Below are 25,560 nucleotides of genomic sequence, written 5' to 3'. Positions count from 1 at the left end.
CGTGTGAATCATGATACACACTTGTCAATTGTCTTCTGTGCTTTTACAAAACTGTTTTGCTTTCACAGATATTAAAGTCTAATAAACTCTTCCATAGATGCTTCGCTGCTCCGGCCGTTAGCAGTCGAGCCCTTTCATGCACAATGCCATATGAATGATTGTGTGTGTGTGTGTGTGTGTGTGTGTGTGTGTGTGTGTGTGTGTGTGTGTGTGTGTGTGTGTGTGTGTGTGTGTGTGTGTGTGTGTGTGTGTGTGTGTGTGTGTGTGTGTGTGTGTGTGTGTGTGTGTGTGTGTGTGTGTGTGTGTGTGTGTGTGTGTGTGTGTGTGTGTGTGTGTGTGTGTGTGTGTGTGTGTGTGTGTGTGTGTGTGAGGCTGTTTGTAGGAGGTCAAGGTTTAGCTTTCAGTGCGAGGAGGAAGAAGAGAGTAAAATGAACAGAAAAAGGTTTTCAAACAATCTCGTCCAAAATACAGTCACACACACACACAAACACACACACACACACACACACACACACACACAGACACAGACACAGACGACACACCACTTGGTCCCCTTACGAAAGGGTGACAAAAATAGGTGTGGCACTGTTACGCTTAATTTGGTACCGTTCCCAATTTTTGAAAATGGAAACGCAAATGAATGTGTGCCGAACCGCTCGCTCCGTTGGCTTTACATGTGCAGGAATCTGGGGACCGCTTCACCTCAACACTCCTGACAAACCGCTTAGCATTAATAAGCACCGAGATACACTGTAATGCAGCCGTAAGCACATAGGCCTATTAGGACCTTTTGTCATGTTTTTTTATATAGTTGTTATTGAAAATACATTCAAATCAAACTTTCGACAACATTATAGTGTCTTATAAAGCACTTTCTCAATGTTTTCATGTTGCTTACAAGTGCTAAATAAATAGGGAGGGTTGTTTAAGCAAAGTGTCACCAGACCTGAAACTGTATTTGTTTGCCTGGGGGGTGTGTGTGTGTGTGTGTGTGTGTGTGTGGACAAGCTTAACCAACACAGACAAGTCACTAACCAACAAAGATAACATCTCGACCTCGGCAGCGCTCGTACACACACACACACACACACACACACAGTCGACACACACTACTTCAAAAGTATGTCGGGGGAGAAATGAGCTCCAGCTGACAGCAAGGGGGGAAGGGAAGTGGAGTGTTCTGCCGAGTAAGGGGTGAGTGTGTGTGTGTGTGTGTTTGAGAAAGAGCGTGTGTGAGAGTGTGTGTGCGTGCGCGTAAGGGAATGGGGGTCTATATTGGCTTTGCAGAGGCAGGAGCAATATGAGTGCATGAGGGTTAGGGTTGGGGGGTTGGGGGGTTGGGAGCATACCACAGACTCACAAAAAAAAAGTGGAGTGAGAATCCTGACTGCAGGCAGAGTCCATCTTCTCTCCTGGGGGGCGTGTCTTCATGTGTGCTTGCGTTCGTTTGTTTGTTCGACGTCTGTCTGTGTGTCTGTACTGTCTGTCTGTACTGTCTGTCTGTACTGTCTGTAGTTGTTCTATGGTTCAAGTCGGGCCTGTGTTGACAACTGCCGCTTCAAACAGGCAACCAAATGTTTTTTTTCCGCTCGAGATGAGGTGGGCGATTCGATTCTAGATTCAATTCTAGAGTCTCCCTCCGCCATTGTTGCTGTTGCTGTTGTTGTTGACGTAGCAGCCGCCCACACGTTGCCAGGTAACCCACAGTCGCCGCCGCCCCCCCTCCCTGTCACGTTGCCGTGGCTTCCAGGTAACTCTGTAGTTTGCGGACGGTCGTCTCGTCCAATGAAAAGAGATCAAAGTCAAAGGTGGTGTTGGTCACGTTGAAGTGGCCCGTCTCCTCAATCAGGTTCACAATCTGATAGAGAGAGGGGGGAGAGGGAGAGGGGGGAAAACAGAGAGAGAGAAAGGGACAGACAGACAGACAGAGGGAGGGAGAGAGAGGGGGAAAGACAGAGAGGGGAAAACAGAGAGAGAGAAAGGGACAGACAGACAGAGAGACAGAGAGAGATAGAGGGAGGGCAGGAGAGAGAGAGGGACAGACAGACAGACACAGAGAGAGATAGACAGACAGAGAGAGAAACAGACAGACAGAGAGAGAGAAAGAGAGGGATCAATTATCTTTGGTGACCTTATGGCGCTTTTCCACCGCACATGTAGCTCTACTCGACTCAACTCAACTTGGTTTGGTAGCAGCACAGGTCGTTTTCCACCGCAAACAGTCCCTCCTGAAAGTGGGCGGGGTCGTCATTCAAAGGGGAAGAAAGCCGAGCCAAGTAGGACGGAAAATGTTTAAGTAATACCCCCATGTATGTCTGCCGACGTCACCTTTTAGCATCGGCTCAGCTCGCTTGGAACCTAGAGCGAGGCGATACCAAAAAAACCAGCCGCTACCAGGGACCAGGTACGTAATTGAAATTGTGGTGGAAACGCCAAAAATGCGAGTTGAGTTGAGTCGAGTCGAGCTGATACCATGCGGTGGAAAAAGCGCCATTATAGGAATGGATAACGAATACTGGTACCCGTTCCAGAATGGTCGGTACCAACATTTCAATAAGTTCCTGGACAAACAATAACAGAGATGGCGCACAAATGTAGGCTACACATAATCATTAAAATATATTTCAATTTCAGAAAAAAACTTCAAGAAAGTTAAAGAAAAGAGGATGGTGAATCATTGGAATCCAAATCAAATTTTTTGCACCTAGGTATGGAGAGCATTACTGAAAAGTCACTGGTATCAAAACATTCCTAACAATGCCCATCTACTTATTGGGAGCGGACCGTACTTCTTTTATTCACTTTAATACCAAAATACGAGTGACTGTATAGCAGAGCAACACACACCTGTTGGAGTACATTACGTTCTCTTAAAGCCATCAGTCTGCGGTGGAGATCCACCAGCTCTTCTGTGTAAGCCTGAGGAGGGGACACTGGTCAGTAACGGGTTAACTGGTAAAGGCTGGAGTGTTGAAATGTGAAGAAGAGTGTGTGTGTGTGTGTGTGTGTGTGTGTGTGTGTGTGTGTGTGTGTGTGTGTGTGTGTGTGTGTGTGTGTGTGTGTGTGTGTGTGTGTGTGTGTGTGTGTGTGTGTGTGTGTGTGTGTGTGTGTGTGTGTGTGTGTGTGTGTGTGTGTGTGTGTGTGTGTGTGTGTGTGTGTGTGTGTGTGTGTGTGTGTGTGTGGGGGGGGGGGGTTGTGGGTGTGTGTGTGAGTGTGTGTGTGTGTGTGTGTGTGTGTGTGTGTACGTGAGTATGTGTGTGTGTGTGTGTGAGTGTGTGTGTGGGAGTGTATTTATGCATACATGCGTTTGTGAGTTTGTATTTGTGTGCTAGTGTGTGTGTGTGTGTGTGTGTGTGTGTGTGTGTGTAAGAGAAAGAGAGATAGAGTAATAATAATAAAACGTTGTATTTACCCTTCCTACCTTGTCGTATCCCTTCTTCAAAACCTTCTCCGAGCGAAACGACGAATCGGGACTTTTTCTGCCTGAAACCTGCAGGTTATAAAGACAGAGAGGGAGAGAGAGAGAGAGAGAGAGACAGAGAGTGAGGGAGACGTAGAGAGAGAGAGAGGGAGAGAGACAGAGAGAGAGAGGGAGAGAGAGAGAGAGAGAGAAAGGGAGAGAGAGAGAAAGAGGGAGAGAGAGTGAGGGAGGGAGAGAGAGAGGGAGAGAGAGAGCGCGAAAGAGCGAGCGCGAGAGAGAGAGGGAGAGAGACACATAAAAGCAAAGACATAAAATTTTTACTCTGTTAGTTTGGTCCATGCTGGACTTGAACCAGCAACCCTCCGGTCACCGGGCGTGTTTTATTTTTGCGATTAATTCGCCAGTTAATAATTTCTATCGAACGTATATATAAAGTCAAAACAAGCTTGAATATCAGCGGCGTTATTTTTGCTTCGCTGCTTTAATTTTTTTTCGAACCGAGTTCCATTTTTCTAGCATCAAAATTCACATTCCAAATGATTCGCTTTTTTTTTTTTTTTTTTTTTGGGCATTTTTATGCTTTATTTGATAGTGCAGAGAGACAGAAGTGAAATGGGGCAGAGAGGGGAGTGACATGCAGAGAATGACCGCGGGTGGGAATCGAACCCGGGTCTGCTGCTGGGCCCGGCCCGGGAGGGGGACGCCTTACCAACTGAGCTAAAGGCGCCCCCATGATTCGCTTTTTCGTGCCGTTTATTGGTGTCGCGCCTGGTGTGCAATGGCCTTAACACTGACACTGGTGACAGCAAACACAACAGAAATCTAAATAGAGACGTGGTGGTGACACTGTGGTTTCTGTTTCCGTTAGCCGACTGTCTTGAGTGTGTGGTTGGTCGGAACCAAGACATAATAAACAGCATGAACTTGAATTCAACATGAGTCGTCTCTGTGAAAACTAATGTCTTAAACTAGGGTTTCTCAAACACAAATTCTGTACTTATTAAATATACTCAGAAAACCACATAGATACATGATATAATATTCAGATGAAGAAAAACTTTGGTTTTATTTTTCATTGGCTGTCTATTTCATTTATTTATTTTTATTTAACCTTTATTACACCAGGAAGGTCCCATTGAGTTACAGTAACTCTTCTCACAGGGAGTCCTGGCCAAGACAGGCAGCAGAAAAGAAGTTGCAGAATTTGCAAAAGGCCACACACAAGAGTGTGTGGCCTTGTGCAAGAGTGTAAGAGTGTGTGTGAGTCTCACTTTGTTGTTGTTGTTGTGTTTCAGAGGGGGAGGCGCGGGGTCTCTGGGACTGTGTGATCCGTCACTGCTGTCACTCTCACTGTCCAGGCTCAGTCTGACACACACACACACACACACACACACACACACACACACACACACACACACACACACACACACACACACACACACACACACACACACACACACACACACACACACACACACACACACACACACACACACACACACACACACACACACACACACACACACACACACACACACACACACACACACACACACACACACACAGGTCAAGGGTCAGACATACACAACACAGTCAAACCGTTTAACATTGTATTTGGATGTGTGTGTGTGTGTGTGTGTGTGCGATTACAACTATATTTGCTGTAAATATGGTGGTCAGTACAGAAAAATAATGTTTTTTGTTATCATTTAGTGAAGAAGACGCAACAGAGAAATATTCAAGGCGAGTCATGGCAGACAAAACACATGTTTGTCACAGGTTAGTTAAGGGGATGCACTGAGCCAATTAATGAGCTTTTCATTTCTATATTCCAAATGTTCTGTATATTAATAACTGCTTGTCATTTGCTGATAAAATGTACTGTAGTTTAAAAAATGCAAAAAGACGACAAAAGAAAGCTTCCGAAAACTGAATTGGTCATGGATTTACCAGCCCAATAACCAAATAGTAAAATATTTGAATTATTAGTGCCAAAAAGTTGACTTTCACTGGACTTTCTGGCCATACAATCGTCATATTGTTAGCCTCATAGCATAATTGCCTAAATCATATTTACTCTACTTTTATTCTACATCTACTCTATTCTACATCTACTCTAACTCTACCCTACTCTATAACCCTTAAAGTATGACTTAGGCAATTATGCTATTAGGCTAACGAGAAGTAGATGTAGAGTAGAGTAGATGTAGAGTAAAAGTAGAGTAGAGTAAATATGATTTAGGCAATTATGCTATTAGGCTAACGATATGAATCTAGCACCATTGCAGTAAAGGCCTGTTAGTTTTACTGACCTGGAGTCCCTGTTGGGCGGGTTGGTCTTGATGGGCGTTCCCTCCTCTGAGCTGCTGTCATCATCATCTGACTCTTCTGATTGGATCTCCTCCACCATCGACCGCAGAGGCCCTGTGTGAGAGAGAGAGAGAGAGAGAGAGAGAGAGAGAGAGAGAGAGAGAGAGAGGGAGAGAGAGAGAGAACGAGAGAGAGAGACACACACACACACACACACACACACACAATAAGAATATTAGCTATATAACTCCAGACAACATTTAAAACATGCCCTAGAGCCCTAAATCAAAACTACTTATTTTTTTATTTTGAGGAACCTTGAATATAGTAGAATATATTTGTAAACCAAAACTGTTGGCCCTGCTGCTGTAAACAACAACAGTGAAACAGTAACTTTTCAGGAAGCTTTCTAACATCAAACAGTGTTCCAGTGATCCTTTTTTTCCTGTGAGGAAAGTTTGTTTATTCAGCATTGAGAATATACCTTAGAAAATGTTAACTTTTTGAAAAAAACATCTGTATATATATTTTTTTTAGATATTTTTTTGGCATTTTTATGCTTTATTGATAGTGTAGAGACAGAGTTGAAATGGGGCAGAGAGGGGAGTGACATGCAGAGAACGACCGCGGGCTGGAATCGAACCCGGATCCGCTGCTGGCCGAGGTCCATGGGGGGGGGGGGGGGGGGCGCCCTACCAACTGAGCTAAGGGCGCCCCCAAAAACGGCTGTATATTGAACTCTTGATTGTTTATTCATTTTTCTTCTCACCAATAAAAAAAAATACAAATTGTAAATGTAAAAAAAAATTTCACTTCTCTGACAGACCCAAAGTTACACAGTCCCCCTTTAACACATTAACAAATAGCACGTTATAATCTTGTGAATAAACGGTGACCAGTTTTACCTTGGCCTTGTTTCTGCCCCGGCTCAAAGTCTGAGTCTGAACTGGAGTCAGAACTAGAACTGGAGTTTGACGGACTGGAAGGAGCCGACTGCTGCAGGGGGCGAGAAGAGACAGAGGGGGACAGGTTAACGTGAACATTTATACCTGACTCATTTGTTTTGGGAAATTGTTGGGAAATATTCAAGGTCTTTCAGTTTTGTTGTTGGTTCTAGCGCGCCCTTTGGGACCAAAGCAGCAGTGTTTTTACGAAACCATCGCCTGCTATCTATCTATCTATCTATCTATCTATCTATCTATCTATCTATCTATCTATCTATCTATCTATCTATCTATCTATCTATCTATCTATCTATCTATCTATCTATCGTCCTAAAGATCGGTGCTAGAGCGTGCCGGTGCCGTGTGCATATGTTTAGGAGGCGAAAGAGAGACGGCAGGATGCATGGCCATGAGGTAATGTATTTATACGCGTCTTATATGACGATGATGAAGCTAAGCAAACTTTTGTCCAAAGGGGGCGCTAGAATCAACAAAAACTGAAGGTTCCTCGTAGCTACTTTAACTGATAAACTAAAACCCCCCCCCATGAAACCCTCATACCTCTGACTTTGAAGAGGCTTCGTCCTCCGAGTTGGACTCTTCTGACTCCGGCGGTTTCTTTGTCTCTTTGGGCTCCTGCGTGTCGTTCTTTCCTTTCGGCCATCTTCCCTTCTCCTTGGGCGGCTTCTTCTCCGCGTAGGGCTGAGATGTTACCGCCGCCGCTGACGACGTCGACGACGAAACGCGCGGTGACGTCCCCGTGAAAGCCGCTCCGCCCGCCGGTACCTTAGGCGCCTCCGAGGAACCCGAACTGCCTTTCTTCTGCTTTTTGGCGCTTGGTTTGGGCGACTCTACGGTGGACGGCCTTTTGCCTGGAGCTTTCGTTTCAATGGGACCCCCTCCGCCTCCGCCTCCCCCACCCCCACCCCCTCCACTGCCAGCCCCCCCTCCTTTCGGGGACATGCCCTCCATCTTGGACTCCTTCAGGGTGAGTTTGGGCTCCTTGAAAGCGGCCTTGGGTATGACTTTAACCTCCTCTTTCACTTTGACCTCCGAGGGCTTCTTGGAGGAGGAGCCTGTGGAGGAGGCGGGGTCTCGGGAGCTCTTGTCGCGGTCGCTGTCGGCCTTAGACGAGGCCTTGCTCTCAGAGTCTTTGCGGGGACGCTCTCGGTGCTCCTTCGTCAGCTTGTGCGGTTTGGGGCCTTTGCTGCTGCCGCCACCACTCCCCTCTTTACTGCTGGGCTCCTGGGAGAGACAAGGAGACGACAACAAACTCTTATAAAGACGTGTTGTGTAACTCGGTACAAATAGTTTGAGGCACTTGCACTACGAGCTCCTGGAAGAGACAAGACAGCAGCAGCGTCAACACACTACAACTCTTTAAAAAAAAAAAAAAAAAAAAAAAGGTGCTCTGAGGAACTTTCAGTTTTTGTTAATTCTTGCACATTCTTTGGATATAAGAGGTAGTGTTTTTAGTTTTACTACGCCAGCTGTAGTTCCTGGGTGAGCGTACCAATAAAATACTAATTATTATTATTAAAAGATTAAAAAAAATTAATAAAAAATGTCTAAACGTCTAATGAATGAATGAATGAATGAATGAATGAATGGACAAGCTGCCTCGTGGTGGTGAGATAGCCAAGGTGATGTGTTGTGTTGTGAGTTGAACCCACCTTTGAGACATGCGAGGCCTTGGTCTTCTTGGGGTCGGAGAAGGCAGAGAGGGGGATGGTGGGCAGCATGGGGTAGTCCGGACTGGGCCTCGACACAGCTTCAGCTCCCTCTGGAACCACCAGCACCTACAAGACAAGAGATGTTAAAGAGATCAGTTCTAGTTAAAGACCTACTTCACCGGTGGGAATATGAAGGTGTATTGAACTCTGAGATCCTATGTAGTAAAAATGTGCAAAACATTTTAGAAATCGGTTCATCCTAGCCTGAGAAAAAGGCAGAAAGAGTGTTTTATGGTCTCACTGTCTAACCCTACATTTTCCCATGGGTGACATCACACATGGTAAAATGTAGGGTGAGGATTAAAAGGACAGCTGGGCCAAGGGAAGACTGAGGAAAGACTGAGGGAAGAAAAACCCCATTCATTATATTATAATAGCGATTTTATAATGATAGAACGCTGGTTCCGTATGGGTGAAGTATTCCTTTAAGAGTTTCTGTGTAGATCTTTAAAATGAAGGAATAATATATATATATAATAATATGAAAACATACGTCTAAGAATAAAATGAATTAAAAAACAAAACGGATAAAATGAGCAACATATAAAAGCCAGTCTGAGCCTCACCCCTCCGGCTTTGAGCAGCTTTTTCCTGAATTCTTTGGTGGGGTTGTTGAAGGTGAGTTTCTCACAGCGCAGGTGGTTGACGGGCGGGTTGCCCTCCAGATTTAGAAACAGGTCGTAGTTGAAACAAACCTTTTTGGGCTCCTCCTATAGGAAGACAACAAGGGGAGGTCATTTATTTTTTTTAAGATAATTTTTTGGCATTTTTCAATCTTTATTAGACAGTACAGAGTTGAAATGGGTAGACAGAGAGAGAGAGGGGGGATGACCTGCAGTAAAGGTCCACGGGTCGGATTTGAAACCGCGACCACTGCAACGAAGGCCGGAGCCAATATGGTACACGCTCTATCCACTATGCCACCGGAGAGGCCGAGAAGGTCAGTTTTAAATACATATGTGATTAAGGACATTCTGTGTATAGTTTGTTGATCGTTGTACACCACCCATCCCAAAAAAGGGAAAAAATTAACTTTTGTGTTTTGTTTTCTCTTCATTCCCTCTTGGCATTTTATAAAGGGAGGAGTCAGTGATTCTGGAGAACGCTTGTTGTCAAAATCACTTTTTTGAAAAAAATAATCATTCAATATCTCCTCATGATCTGCTACCTGTAACATGTACGTTAACTGGCCTGTTGCTAGCTATGGTGTTTTTTTTTTTTTACTTTGTTTACATACCAGTTTACACAATCTGTAAACTGGTATCTAAACTAAGGGTATGTGAACAAAAGGGGCCCACAGTAGCACCATGCCCAATAACAGAGCCTAGGCTGTGTATTAACACTGGATTGTTCTTCAGCGCACACACAGTACAGACAGGAAGCGAATCGAGATTCACTGATTCTGACAAATACATTATCTGCTCTTACAAGCCTGCATACAGTCGCCTCCAAATACCTACATATTTCCCAACAAAAGATAAAAAGCTCAATGAATGTACTATCACCAAGGAAGTCAATAACACACACACACACACACACACACACACACACACACACACACACACACACACACACACACACACACACACACACACACACACACACACACACACACACACACACACACACACACACACACACACACACACACACACACACACACACACACAGACAGATAAGAAACAACTAACATTCCTGGGAGAAGCTGTAGTGCTGAGATTTTATAAACAGTAATGTCTAGTGTTAAATACAGACAGATTAATGGCTGCTTGATATATACATTCCACACACTCTCCCTAAAGTCCTTTCTTCACTTGTTGACAGATTAGTCCGTTGTGTATTAAGTTAATTGCACATAAAAGGAGGAAGTTACATTGTTGGGTTCAGTCCAAGGGCTTAATATTATAACAGGAGATGACGGTGCACTAATGCCTTCATAGATAATATCTTGTAATGAGAGGAAAGTGGTACAATGGAAATGGCAGGCAATTTTTTTTATTTTTTTCAAGCACTGGTCATTTTCGAAATTTGTCTATTCATCTTCCATAACATGTCTTCTTTCATAGAAGTATAAATCAAAGGTCGAAAATGTACATTAAGGCGTTTATTTGACTAAACCTTGTCTGTTTGCGTCTGTATATTTCTCCTATACAACCATCTTTAACGGCCATTATCTGAACTTCTAAAGCACTTACATCCACTGTACTTTACATAATCATTCAAAGCACTATTCTGAAGGTTATTACTGAAGGATTTATAATACACTTTGTATTTAAAAACTTTCAAAAAATGCATTGTAAAAGATAAACCCAGTATCTATCTACTACCGGTGGCTGTATCTCACCTTGTTCTTGAAGTAAACCTCAATAGGCATGAGGAAGCCCGCGTAGCCCGACTCCTCCACTTTGTACGGAGGCTCCTTGCATACTGCGCACACACAGAGAAAAAAACTACATATCAGTACTAAGAAAACAATACAACGGAAAGTGTGTGTGCTCCCTTACAGAATACAATTTGCTGTGTTTTAACATAAAAGCGAACATTAAATCAGCCTCCTAAGCATTTAAAAAAAAAAAAAGGGTTCTTTATTTCAAAGTGTGACACGGCATAAAAAAATTCAAACATTTAAAAAAACAACACACAAACCAAAGTGTCATAAACAATAGTCATAAATAAATGAATGTGTCTGCGTGCGATAGTGTGTGTGTTTGTGTCCAGTGTATGTGGTCACCTCTCTTGGGCTTGGGGAAGCTCTCGTGCAGGCGGAAGACGACCCTCTCTACAAAGTGCTGGATGTCTCCGGTCTCCGGCCCTCGAACAAACACCATCCAGTCGTGTGTAAAGCCCTCTGAGGTGACTTTCTTCCTCAGCTGGGCTCGGTGGCCTAGCTCCAGCTTCACCTGCACTGTGCACTGCAAAGGGGACAGACAGACACCAGACAGTTAAATAGTGCAGTGTAATATGCCTGTCTGCACTGCAAAGGAAGGGACAGACAGACCCCAGACAGTGAAATAGTGCAGTGTAATATGCCTGTCTGCACTGCAAAGGGGACAGACAGACACCAGACAGTTAAAAAGTGCAGATTAAAGGTTCAGTAAGCGGAATGGTTCTTTTAGCTAACTTCCTGTCAGTTACTGCAGTTAGCATTCCCCTCCCTCGTCCCTACGTCACCACATTAATGCACTGCGGTCTTCAAGCAGCAAGTTATCTAGCATCATCTCAGATCCAGTGTGATAAAACATGATAAAAACCATCAAAACAGACATTGGGAAGGATTTTTTATCTGCTCCGCCATTGTAGGCGCATACACATTCACGCCTCTGTTGCTCTCTGCAAGTGCGTTTTTAGCGTTCTCTCTTCTCTTGGGAACATTTGTCTGTTGTTATCTACACTTTGTACATATCGTGGTGAGCAGGGAGAGATTTAATCTTCCATCGAGTCTGAGAATGAGCTTTTTTTAAATAATCACTAAATATAAAGACTGTCCCCCACTTTAACTCTTCTCACGTCCAATACACTGAATTATTAATGGTAAAAAAATGGTAAATGGACTTGTATATCTCCGTTTATCACAGACCCAAAGCGCTTTACATTGTTTTTGTACACATTCACCCAGTCACACACACATTCATACACCGATAGCAGCAGCTACCACGCAGGGTAGGCTTAGCACTAGGGTGCTAAGCTAACTAAGCGTGTCTTGCCCAGGGACACTTCGACATGTGGCGGGGGGACGGGGGATCGAACCTCCGACCCTGCACACCAGAGGCGAACTCCCTACCCACTTCGCCACTGCCGCCCCAATAATAAATCAAATACTCTGCAGTTAAATCCATACTGAAAATATCCATAGCAATATTATGTACACTGACTATATTCAGTGGGTCTATAGTATAGTGGCTGACACACCTTGTAAACCGGGGCTGTTTTGAGAAATAAACACATAACCTGAACCAGTAGTCCTATTAAACCAAGGAGGGGCCATTATTCATTTGATTCTGATTCCACAGTCAACAAAACATCAGAGTCTCTATGTTGAGTGAGTGGACTTTATACTCAAGAGGAGAGGCTGAACACACACACACACACACACACACTGGACTACACACCTACACACTTGGCCTGACACACACACATGGCCTACACACACACACACTTGGCCTACACGCACACACACTTGGCCTGCACACACACACACTTGGACTACACACCTACATACACACAGACACTTGGCCTACACGCACACACACTTGGCCCACACACACACACACACACACACACACACTTGGCCTACACACACACACACCCCTGACACACACACTTTCCACAGCCTCTTCACACACACACACACACACACACACACACACACACACACACACACACACACACACACACACACACACACACACTTGGCCTACACACACACACACACACACCCCTGACACACACACTTTCCACAGCCTCTTCACACACTATACCAATCAGCACCTTCACAGCAGCACTGTGTCCCTGGAGGTCACTGTCATTGTTCTAGGTCGCCCCTCCTGGACAAGCCTTTACAGATCTGTGGGCTAATCATTCCCATTCTACCGGGACAGTACGTGTGTGTGTGTGTGTGTGTGTGTGTGTGTGTGTGTGTGTGTGTGTGAGAGAGTGAGTGAGAGAGTGAGAGAGTGAGTGAGTGAGTGAGTGAGTGAGTGAGTGAGTGAGTGAGTGAGTGAGTGAGTGAGTGAGTGAGTGAGTGAGTGAGTGAGTGAGTGAGTGAGTGAGTGAGTGAGTGAGTGAGTGGGTGCGTGTGCGAGTGCGTGTGTGTGTACAGCAAGGCACTTTATAAGTGAAGAATGTGGGGATTTGGCTGCGGCTCGTGAGCTCGGACTGAGTGGAGGGATTAGAAGGGACAGGGTTGAGATGAGCTAGTCTGGCTGGCACTCTCACACACACACACACACACACACACACTCACACCCTCTCTCTCTCTCTATCACACACACACTCTCTCTCTCCAACACACACACTCTCTCTCTCTCTCTCACACACACACACTCTCTCTCTCCAACACAACATGCACACCTCGGCTGCCTGGCACTCTGCCCGCCCATTCTGTGGCAGTAATGCCCTTAAACTCCAGACTCCACCACACAAACAGCCGCCGAGTGCTTACGACACAGACAGACAGACAGACAGACAGACGATATGAACGAGGAAGACCCCGACTCCATATTACGAATCACAAGGAAACAACCAGCTCAACGCTTTAAAGATACAGTGCGTACATTCATTTATATGAAAAAAGTTACACAATATAGCTTTAATCTGTTGGATCATTTTTCTCTGTAAATCGATTTGTCGATTTTGATTAAAATGTTGCAATTCTACTAGTATCAGAGATAGACGAAGTGACTTTTATTGAGCGTGTGTATATTCAAAAACAAAACAACGCGGGGAATCAAACCAGGCCACACAAAGCCACTCATATTGAGATCACACACACACACACACACACACACACACACACACACACACACACACACACACACACACACACACACACACGAGGGGGAAATACAAAATTTTTGGCAGACACGCCGGCTCCCACCAAACACAATGAGCTCCCGGCTGACATGTAAATATCATCCCCGCGTGACACTGTTAATCTGTTCAGGCTGATGGACCAGTGAGATGAGGAGTCACAACGCTTCCCTGTGGGAGGCGGCGACGCACGCAAACAAACAATCAGGACAGAAACACAGACAGTGTTTGGATGAAGCAGCAGGTTTTACTTTAGCTAGATCATTTAAAAAAGGGTGGAGTCTTTGGGTGCTCCGGTGGCGTAGTGGATAGAGCGTGTACCATAATGGCTCCAGCCTTCGTTGCAGTGGTCGCGGGTTCAAATCCGACCCGTGGACCTTTACTGCAGGTCATCCCCCCTCTATGTCTCTCTGTCTGTCTCCCCATTTCAACTCTGTACTGTCTAATAAAGCTTGAAAATGCATCAGTGATTCTGGAGAACGCTTGTTGGCACAATCCGTTTTTGGTCAAAATCTGTGAATATCTCCTCATGATCCGCTACCTGTCCGTACTGTGTGTGTACACTGAATAAAAACCATCTGTTGTTCATAGACAGCCCAGGCTCTGTAAATGGGTATGTAAACAAAGGGCGGGGGGCCACCATAGCTAGAAGCAACATGCCCGTTTAAAGAGCCTAGGCTTTGTATTAAGAGCAGATTATTTTTCAGAGAATGGACAGGTAGCAGATCGTGAGGAGATATTCACCGATTTTGACGACAAGCGTTCTCGAGGACCAGAATCGCTGACTACACCTTTAAAATGGTACAACAAGCCTTATATCCAATAGAGATGAAACCGTGACTCTACAGCATGGAAAATGGTCAATCCCCTGAGAGATATCTACTGCAGCCGAGGAAAACTAGTGAGTGATGGAAATAAGGTGTGTGTGTGTGTGTGTGTGTGTGTGAGTGAGTGAGTGAGTGAGTGAGTGAGTGAGTGAGTTGATTTTTTTTTTTTTTTTCAGACGTATCAAAAACAATACAAAACAAAATGAAAAGCATAAAAATACAATAAACAAAATGTATGTTTAAATGACTTCACAAAAAGAAAAAAAAAAGAAAAAAAATTATCTGTATGTATTTATCTGATGTGATATGCCTGAAAAGGAGCAGGAAGAAGTATACACTTATTTAATCCTACCCCTTTTCCATAGTAAACAAAATAGAAATATTTATTATATTCGCTTCTTGTATTCCATATAATCTCTATACAATCTATCTGATACAAGAGTGAGTGAGTGAGTGAGTGAGTGAGTGAGTGAGTGAGTGAGTGAGTGAGTGAGTGAGTGAGTGAGTGGATCACGAAAAAGCTGTACGACTTCTTTTCCTTTGATCCAAACTGCAGTGTTCATGCAAAATGCCAAACGCATCATTTGCAAACCAGAGTCATGCATCATGAGACCCTGCTTCACTCTGTCCATGCATGAAGCAGTCTGGCAAATCAAGCCGTTGTCCAGCTGTGTCATAATAATGCTGCAATGTGCAATAAATAAATATGATTCATCATCATTTTTATAACTCCTCTCTTGTTGAAATCTTTTTACCTGTGTGTGATGTATCTATCTATCTATCTATCTATCTATCTATCTATCTATCATTTTTTTTTTTTTTTCCAGAACGAAAACACAAGCGAACACACAAACAAAAGACAAAAGAAAACGGCAAACATGGCGTACTTTACTCTTAAAGGTCACATATTATGCTAAATGCACTTTTCAAATGTGTTCTAACATATCCATGGGTCCACGGTGTGCCTAGAGACTGCCAAAATATTAAAACAAATAACAATCTCTCCTGTTCTCACTCTCCCCCTTTCTGAAACCCCCACCCCTCCCCCCCAATATACTCCAGTCAGAATTTTCCCCTTTTCTGACCTCACAAACTGGAAAGCCAGAAGCTTCCACTGTGCAGCCCACACCCCTATTTCTTATTGGTCCACGGCCCTGACAGACAGAGGGCGAGGCGTATCTGGCTTCGCTTCCGGACAGGGGGCGGGAGCAGCTCAGAGATTGTATATTTACGAGGGGAGCTGCAGCTCTTTTTAAAAAATAGGCCATTGTGAGATTAGCTGAACATCAGCATAGTACAATAAATTATCTGAAAGTTTTTTTCAGCAAACAATTAAAGAAAAACGTATTAGGGACCACTAAGACCATATAATATGGTGTATAATAGAACCGAAAAGTGTATAATATGGGAGCTTTAAGGTTTCTAAAACATTGTTTGAATAAAAAAATACTTTTAATACAATGTTGATTTAAAATAAGCACCAATATGTCAAAGCCCACAATGCCCCTATGTCAGCCACCAGCCTTCGATTTCCTATTTAGGGATTCATCCCACAATGTCAAGTCAAAAAACTATAGCAAAGTTCAGGGCGCTCCGGTGGTGTAGTGGATAGAGTGTGTACCATATTGGCTCCAGCCTTCTTTGCAGTGGTCGCGGGTTCAAATCCGACCCGTGGACCTTTACTGCATGTCATCCCCCCCTCTCTCTCTCTGTCTCCCCATTTCAACCCTGTACTGCCCAATAAAGCTTGAAAATGCAACAAAAAAAAAAAAAAAAAAAAAAAAAAAAAAAAGTTTGGGATAACTTTGATGTTTAACTCAAACTGTTGTCATGGCATTCGATGGTAGCGCTGCCTCCAGGTTATGACACTGTGCTGTTTGTTCACACTCCAAAAACACAGTTTGGTTTTTTGTATTGTTTCCAAACTTAAATGTAAACGGACAGGTTTCCGTAACAACCAAATAAACTTCTAACTGCTAACTTAACCAACAGACTAAAGTAATAGAAATCAAACTCTTAAATGTGGGGTGTTCACGGTTGTATTTTTCCACAGCGCCTTCGGTTGTGGTGACATCGCCAGACTGTGGGCCAGTGATAAACACCATTTGGATTCTGATGTATGTCTTGCATAGCCTGGTCCTACCAACAGACCATCCTACTGTACTTCATTTCATTTGTACAGAAGGTCTGGAACTGCTCTATTGACAAACGTTCACTCACTTGGAGGCGGGTGTCTGTTGAAGTTTAAAACCATTGGATCTGCCCAGTGCCACTCTGGATCGGCCAACCAATCGCATAACGTTTGGTCGTGACGTATGTCGTGAGCCGGCTTCTGACTACAACTGAAACTGGAGCGCGACTTCGACGTCATCGTTCTCATCCACTCAGTCTGTTCGCTGACTGGACCGGCAGAAATCTGCCTGAGCAGGAACCCATGAATCCACTGCAGCCCCAGACTGACTACTGAAGTAGGCAGGTGGGACGGTGCCAGGGTATGTCTCGCATATATCAGAACAACTGACAAGAAGAAACTTTGACTTTAAGACTGACGAACTAGATTCCATTCATAGCAGGTCACTTTGGACAGGCTAGGACCAACACCATGCCCCTAACTACCGGAAGTCAGTCAGTCAATCAATCAATCAATCAATCAACTTATTTAATAATGATAAACACAATATATAGAAAAGGATTGCTGTTACACTGTAAAAGTTGCATGTAGTTTGTGTCAAAAGTGTCCTTTCACAATACAGCTTGATCAATGAGACACCACTTACAATACAAACACCAGGACGTGAACCATCAAGGATAGAGACGGCTATTGGCTAGTGGCTAATGGTAGGGGCAGCCAGAAGCCAAAAAAAACATTAGCTCATTCACTGCCAACCTTTCCAGTGTTAATAGTAACACAGCCTAGGCTCTGTAAACTGGTATGTTAACAAAAGAGGCCCAACCTAGCTAGCAACATGTCCGTTTGCAGAGGCTAACACTTTTCTCACACACACACACACACAGAAGTAGCGTATCATGATGAGATATTCACTGATTTTCACAATAAGTGATTTCGACAATAAGCGTTCTCCAGAATCACTGACTACACCTTTAACATGATAGCATGCTGAAGCAAAGGCTTATGTATTACACTGCGTAACTTTAAGATACATGAACCAACTAACTTGAAACATGTGAACACATACTTTGAATTAAAACTCACATGTGACACACACACACACACACAGAAACATATACACACACACACACACACACAGAAACACATACACACTTTCAACTTGTAAGCAGAAGAACTTGCACAGATCTAGTTAAAACTTCAAAGGGGCTGAATGAGTGGAGACTAGTTCCAGGAAAGCAGCTCTGCCACTTTCCAGGGGTGTGCGTGTGTGTATTTGTCTGTTGTGTGTGTGTGTACGTACGTACGTACGTACGTACGTACGTCTGTGTGTGTGTGTGTGTGTGTGTGTGTGTGTGTGTGTGTGTGTGTATTGTGTGTAGTTTGTGTGTTTATTTGCGTGTGGCCTAACCATCTCAAATGTAGTCCTGAATAACCTCAGCCATTTGGTGAGTAACCCACTTTGATGGAATATCTCTCCATGTGCATGTCATTTAGTTTATGTTTTCTGCAAGACGTCTGCAAACTCACACAAGTAACGGAACAAAAAATGATTTAAAGCCGGAGTCAGCCATTCTGGAGAACGCTTGTTGTCGACATAATGTTTGTTAAAAATCAGCGAATATCTCCGTTATTGTCCGCTGCCTGTCCATACTGTGTGTGCGCTGAAGAAGAAAAAAATCCAGTGGTAATACACAGCCTAGACTCTGTAAACTGGCACTTGTTACGGTTGGTCCCGTTTTGTTTAATGAACCAGTTTACAGAGTATATTCACCGACTTGAAAAAAAAGATTTTGACAAAAAGCGCTCCACAGAATCAATGACTCAACTTTTAAAAAGGGCATGATCTCGCAACTTGTTAGTTCCTCGTTTAGTCGTTTTATACACATTACTTTTTTTATTTTCGTTTTGCATGGTTTAACAGCAGTTAGCGTAGCCTGGGAATGGGTGGCACTGGCCCACCCACATTATACACACTCACTGGTTTGACTTCAAAAAGAACATTAGCTGCCGATGACACGTTACCACCAAAACAATGCTTACAACCAAACAATGCTTTTTTTTTTTTTTAAATGTCTGCCGAACTGTATGCTGTCTGCAAATACAAGGCATCCACAGTTATTATATAATCTTTAGTCTTTTATCAGGCCTTTAATATGCACACTGTCAAACCAAAGGGAAACTAGTTAAGTGAACATATGAGCTGGGAAAAACCATTTGATTCATAAACAGCTCTGGAAAAAATTAAGAGACCGCTCCAAATGTTCAGTGTCTCTCGTTTGACTATTTATAGGCATTATGTTTGAGTAGAATGAACATTTTGGTTTTATAATATAAAACTACTGACAACATTTCTACAAAATTCCCCCCCCCCTCCACAATCTTGTCATTAAGAGCATTTCCATTAAGTACTGCAGAGATGAAGATCGAAGAAAAATCCAGACTGGTCTCTTCATTTTTTCCAGAGCTGTTTATGTCTAGAAATACAGTTCCAGTGTGGATGCATCACTCCAGTCACTAGTTGGCAGAACACTGTCTGCTGCAAATATATCTAGGCCTGAATATGATATTTCTTTGAGCTGTTTGTAAAGCCTTTGTGTTTAGCTGCTACTTTTTCAGTTTCCCCTTCAAGTAATTCTTCTAGGAAAATATGGTTCATCATCCACTTAAAGGCCTACTTCACCGGTTGGACTATGAATGTGTATTGAATTCTGAGATCCTATGTAGTATAAGTGTGCAAAAAAAAAAAAAATCGGATCATCTTAGCCTGAGAAAAGGCAGAAAGAGTGTTTTATGGTCTCACTGTCTAACCCTACAGTTTCCTTCTTGTGACATCACAGTAAGGGTTAGGATTAGCAGGACAGCTGGGCCAAGGGAAGACTGAGGGAAGAAAAACCTCATTCATTATATTATAATAGTGATTTTATAATGATAGAACGCTGGTTCCGTATGGGTGAAGTATTCCTTTAAGTACTGGCCCATTGAAAAATACAATTCCTGCTACGCCACTGTTCTAGAGACTCAAGAATCCCAAGAATCACACTGTCAATGTAACTGCTGCTGCAATGATTCTGCACATGACAAACACAATCATTTTAAAATCTTGCAAGAGCAAAGAATTCTACATACATAATAGAAAATATGTTTTATATATTTCTGAGGTATTTGCTTTACCAATGCATGGGTCGGGTAGTCTGGTCTGATCATACATAACTACATTCAAGTTCAACGCTTGCCTACAGAGTATACCATGCTTCCTCCAGTCTTACAAGCAATGCTATAGTAGGGCAGTCTCAACATTAACCCAACTGTTGTGAAAAATAATGCACGAGATATCACAGTAAGTTGCATTGGTGGTCGCTAGTGTCCTGAGGCTTGTGTGTGAGCTTCAAGGCCGCTGGCAGTGCAGACACCACCCCGCCTCTGCAGCCCCAAAACCTGGAAAGGACTAATCTTTTCCCCCGGGCGCCTTATACAGCGTTGTAGCAAGCAAGCGGCTCCTTAGCACTTAGCCCCAGCCACGGCCGACACCAGTAGTAGAGTACTACACTTAGCTTAGCGTTGAGCTACACAAAAACCCTCCACTCAAAATACTCTTCCTAGAGCTTAATAATAGCATGCATGTGTGTAGTATAGTGGAAACCAGGCTTGAATTGAATCTCTTTGTGCGTACGGTTAGTAGCTATAACCATGCAGCAGGTTTTGAATGGTGTGGTGGGCAGAGGGAGTCGGTAGAGACACTGAAAGCTAGCTAGCGCTGGTGGTGGTGGTGGGAAATACCGATGTATGTATGGGTGCCCAGCTAGCATAGCTTCACAACAACCACCGAGTTCAATAGCAGTAGCACCCAGGAGCTTTTTTCTCTCTCTCTCTAGCCTCACACAAGATCCACTCGTGCGCAAAACCTACTGGCACGTTCTCCGTAAAAAGTTCAAATGTCACAAGGGCACACAAAAGGCCACCGTACCTGGTTCTCCATGTTTCCGTGGCCTCTGTGAATGTTGTATTTATTTACAGCGGCGTTGTAGGAGCGTCTCCCCAGCCTCTTTTGCTCCTCATTGTGTGTCAATCCAGCCACTAGAAGCGGAAGGCAGCAGACGGCTCGCCCCTCCTCTTCCAGACAGCGCTCCACTGTCTAGCAGGGCCGAACCAAAACAGAAAGCTCTCTCGACCAATAAGAAGGTCGCATTCGGAAACCCTCTTCGAAAGGAGCCAATCAGAGAGCGAGGGAGGCGGGGCTTAAGCCGAGCTGCGAATACAATTAAAGCATTTTCTGGGAGTTTTCTCGAGTGACAGCGCGCTAGTCCCAATGGCCACAGCTCTTGATTCAATTGTAAAATGCACACACGCGAGGCTAATTGATTAATCTGAGTTCGATTGTATTGAGTTACACATTACACAGGCAGGTTTAAGCAATAACATTATATCAATATCAATTATAATGTTACACATCTGACTGTCACTGTTTTAGCTGAATTCATTGTTCATTTAATATTTTATCTTAATGTATTCTTGCTCTTTTTTTGTATTTTATATACTTAATTTTTTTGTTTAATTAAAATAAATATATATATACATTTTTATCCTATTTTATTTCTGTTATCTCTGTTCATTTTATGTTATTTTATAATATGTCTATACGTCTATTCTACCTGTAACATACCCATAACATAATTTTTCCCCGGGTATCAACAGAGTATTTCTAAATCCAAGCTCTAAGGTGCTTTACTGGTGTAAATATTACCACTTTATACTTCTTTAAACTATTACTTAACTACATTTCTGCGCACATACAGTGTTCTTTCACTCAAATTAAACACTACATTCTTTTGTATAGCTATAATTAACCAAAGATATTTTAAATGCAAAACATATGATGAGTTCACAAAATATTTAAAAAAATTGAACCAGAGAAGTTAAAATGAGTTCCAAATGGGCCAGCTCCAACATCAAAGTAGCTTACCAAATATAATGACCCCATAATGTACTAGTAACACACACACACACACACACACACACACATTCATAGGGCAATCCCCTTTAAGTAACTGGGCAGTAAAAGGAGCAGCTTTAAACCTACTTGGCATTGTTCCAACTGTAGTCCCCGGCCAATAATAATAACTGCTGCTTGGGTATGACATGGCAAATTATTTCGAAACATTTTGAATGCAGGACTTTTTTTTGTAACAGTGAACACAGTGGTTACAGTTTGGTTTTATTTCATTATTTAAAATGAAATGTGTCATAAAACAGACAGTTAACAACATATTAACAAATCCTTCTGTAATAACCTTCAGAATAGTGCTAAGAAGGAATGTGGAAAGTTTAGTTGATGTAAGTGCTTTAGAAGTTGAGATTTTTGGATCAGAGTATTGAAGAAAAAACTAATGTTGAGATAATGTCCGGTAAAGATGGTTGTATCGGAGAAACAGACGCAAACAGACAAGGTTTAGCCAAATAAACACCTCAATATATATTTTGGACCTTTGATTTATACTAGTATGAAAGAAGACATGTTATGGAAGCAAAATAGACAACATTCTCAAAATTGACCAGTGCTTGACACAACACTGCAGCCTCCGTTTCAAATGTTTCACATGAAGAAGAAAAGCGTTAATTCCTCAGATAGAGACATTTCTTCTATTATACAGGTTCAGGGCGTGAGGGCCGTTTGGAGTCAAGTCTCCGCTGTGCACAGAGACTTTGATGTGAGATTATGGGGCCTCAAGGTCACCACTCTCTCACTGGCTGCTCAGAATGATCCAGTCACTCAAACCTGCATGGCTGTCACACACACACACAGTTACACAGAGAGAGAGAGGCAGACACACACACAGACGCGCACACGCACACACACACACACACACACACACACACACACACAGTAATGCTCACACACACACTAACACAGAGACACACACACACACACACACACACAGTGATGCTCACACACACACACTAACACAGAGACACACACACGCACTGCACACACACAAGTACAGAGAGAGAGAGACACACACACACACACACACAGGGAGAGGGAGAGAGGGAGACACACACACACACACACACACACACACACACACACACACACACACACACACACAGAGAGAGAGAGGCTGTCCCACTTGTATTGAGACGTCAACCTTTAAATCCTCCTTTTCAAAACGTATAGAGAGGGAGAAATTAAAAATGAGGCCCATGTCCAACAGGTTTCACATGAACAACAAGAATCTCACAAGTTTTATTAAAATGAAAAGCAAATGTGACTGAGAAGAATGTACAATAAATACAAAATGTTTTACTTGATAAAAACTATTAAAGTTGGAATTAACATTAAAATAAACAATGTTGTTTAAAACAGTTTAAAAAAGCAAAAGTACAGCAAAAGATTTGTTGTTAGCTGGATGTGTCTGTTCTGCAATCTTCCTGAAAATCATTCTTGGAATTAAAAAATTCCAGAGTCAAATTCCTTGTTTATGTTCAAATGAAAACGATTCTGATTCTGATTGACATTTGCAAACAGGACTGTGTTGTGTCAGACTCACACACACACACACACACACACACACACAGCGACAGTCACATAGTCAGAATAAGCATCTGGCAGCTTCTCCTCCCTTCAACACATCTGTGGAGAGTTAAACATGTTTTTATATTCGCAGCGATTCATGGATCTTGAGCGTGTAAACAGATCACGGCTGAAAACAAATAGACAGCGCACAGGGGACGGCAACCCGCGGGCTGGGAGTTCAATCAATCATCCGCCTTAACTGGTTATTATTAGCGGTTCACCTCAAACTAATCTAAAATAATCTCCTTGGCAGAGAAAAGGGCCTGGTTTAACATGTATAAGAAAACAATACTTTGGCCTTTGGCATGGTATTGGCTTTTGATTGTTGTGAAATTTGCGGTTTGGCCCACAACACGTGCACTGTACAAACAAAAACTACAACTTTTTTTTTTCTTCAAACTGTCATTGTCTTTTCATGGCCAATCCCTAAGCTCCATGATCAGTGGAGTAAACACTAAACATAAAGCAACGTTTATGACTTTTTTTTACCGCATTTTGGATAAGAATGTTAGCCTTTGTTAGTTAGCATCAGTTGTAGGTGAATGTAACTATAAGTTTGTCATGAACAACATTTAAATTGTGACCTGATGATGGCGCCAAAAGCTCACCAAATATTTTTTGAGGAGGGACATTCATTTCTCCTCCCATTCAGCTATTTCAGTCTCTTAGTGGCGCTAAAGTAGAAGTACACCCAAAGAGATTCTCTTCTGTCTAAGCATCCTGTAAAAGATAAGTCCATTGGAATATACAGGGGATCTGAATAAGTTAGAGATTTAAAAAAATATATTTCTAAAAGCATTGGTTGCACTTTGAATATCTCATCGGCCCACATGAGGTCATTGTTGAACTCCGAAGTGCAGTGAACGACTCTGTGCATTTCTTTGTGTTAAAGATCCATTGTTATATCTATTGTATCCCTCAGGAAAATATCGTGTGAATGGATCGGCTCAGTGCACTTGAATTTTCTCAAAACATCACGAAAATCAAGAGAAAATCAACTGCTTTTACTACAGTAGTTTAGTGGAAAAGTCGTTAAAAAAAGAAATAGATAGTGTTGTGGTCAGTCATACAAAGTATTGCATAATAAAAACGGAACTATTATTATTTGGATTGACCTGATATTGACAAATATGTTTTACGAAAATGTGAGTAATGTCCTCATATTAAAATATAGTCAGAAACTACTGCAGTACAGATCAGAGGACTGGGTGTATGACATGTTGAGGTATTTTTAAGATTCAATATAAACACATTTCACTGCAGGAAAAAGGAATAAAAACAGCAGTTATGGTTTTTTAAAGAAAATATACAGTACAATTCTCTGGTGCATTCATATATTAAAATATAAAATCACACCTATTGATTCATATAAAAACACAAATGCTTAAAAAAAACTTTCAAAATAAACATAATTCCTCCTTCTTCATCATTCTTCACTTGTCATCCCAGGTGTATATAGACGTGTCCTGAAATGTATCATGTTTTCCTTGCGAAAATCACTTAAAGGCCTACTTCACCGGTTTGAATATGAAGGTGTATTGAATTCTGAGATCCTAGGTAGTATAAATGTGCAAAAAAAAATTAAAATTGGTTCATCCTAGCCTGAGAAAAGGCAGAAAGAGTGTTTTTTTTAACCCTATAGTTCTCTTTCTCGTGACATCACAGAAAGAGAAATATAGGGTTAAAAAAAACGTACTTTGTAAATATTACTGTGATGTCGCAGTAAAAGACATCACAGTAATATTTACAAAGTAAGTTTTTTTTTCGGTCGTTCCATAATCAGCACTATTCTGAAGGGTATGACAGAATGATTCGTTTCAAAAACACAAAAATGCATTTTTTTTTTATATTATATTATAAAATTAATAACGGCTGCATCCAAAATCTTTGTAGTAACTTATAATGATTCACCAAATATAATGATCTCATAATGTACTATCTCACACACACACACACACACACACACACACACACACACACACACACACACACACACACACACACACACACACACACACACACACACACACACACACACACACACACACACACACAGTTTCTTAGTCTGTTTTCCAGGCTGCATCCAAAATCTTT

The 25,560-nt window shown here is 42.5% G+C and overlaps 1 protein-coding gene across 2 annotated transcripts; it reads right to left on the bottom strand.

Annotated features, from left to right (window-relative positions):
• Positions 1 to 1,064: 1,064 nt before the first annotated feature.
• On the bottom strand, positions 1,065 to 20,935 carry mllt1a (MLLT1 super elongation complex subunit a). 2 transcript variants are annotated; one of them, XM_080032376.1, is made up of 12 exons: positions 20,860 to 20,935; positions 11,140 to 11,320; positions 10,753 to 10,835; positions 8,975 to 9,118; positions 8,349 to 8,474; positions 7,237 to 7,920; positions 6,637 to 6,727; positions 5,734 to 5,845; positions 4,693 to 4,786; positions 3,413 to 3,490; positions 2,848 to 2,919; positions 1,065 to 1,858 (listed from the first exon to the last, which is right to left on the bottom strand). In XM_080032376.1, exons 1-12 carry the CDS (start codon positions 20,869 to 20,871, stop codon positions 1,730 to 1,732), a joined length of 1,806 nt encoding a protein of 601 aa, XP_079888502.1. In that variant the 5' UTR covers positions 20,872 to 20,935; the 3' UTR covers positions 1,065 to 1,729. The 2 variants fall into 2 exon arrangements, with proteins under 2 accessions (XP_079888502.1, XP_079888503.1); XM_080032377.1 differs by having other exon boundaries at positions 3,422 to 3,490.
• Positions 20,936 to 25,560: the final 4,625 nt, after the last annotated feature.

This window comes from Ammodytes marinus (genome assembly GCF_949987685.1).
Source record: "Ammodytes marinus genome assembly, chromosome: 8".
Classification (NCBI taxonomy): Eukaryota; Metazoa; Chordata; class Actinopteri; order Uranoscopiformes; family Ammodytidae; genus Ammodytes; species Ammodytes marinus.
Note: the sequence above shows the minus strand (reverse complement) of the source record. Positions and strands in the feature narration are given on the sequence as shown.

What these genes read in the sequence shown, in the direction of transcription:
- mllt1a (XM_080032376.1), bottom strand. An exon ending in AGGTTTACTTCAAGAACAAG is followed by an intron (nt 9,119 to 10,752) that starts GTGAGATACAGC and finishes GTCTTCCTATAG; the next exon opens with GAGGAGCCCAAAAAGGTTTG. An exon ending in AGCTGCTCAAAGCCGGAGGG is followed by an intron (nt 8,475 to 8,974) that starts GTGAGGCTCAGA and finishes CTTGTCTTGTAG; the next exon opens with GTGCTGGTGGTTCCAGAGGG.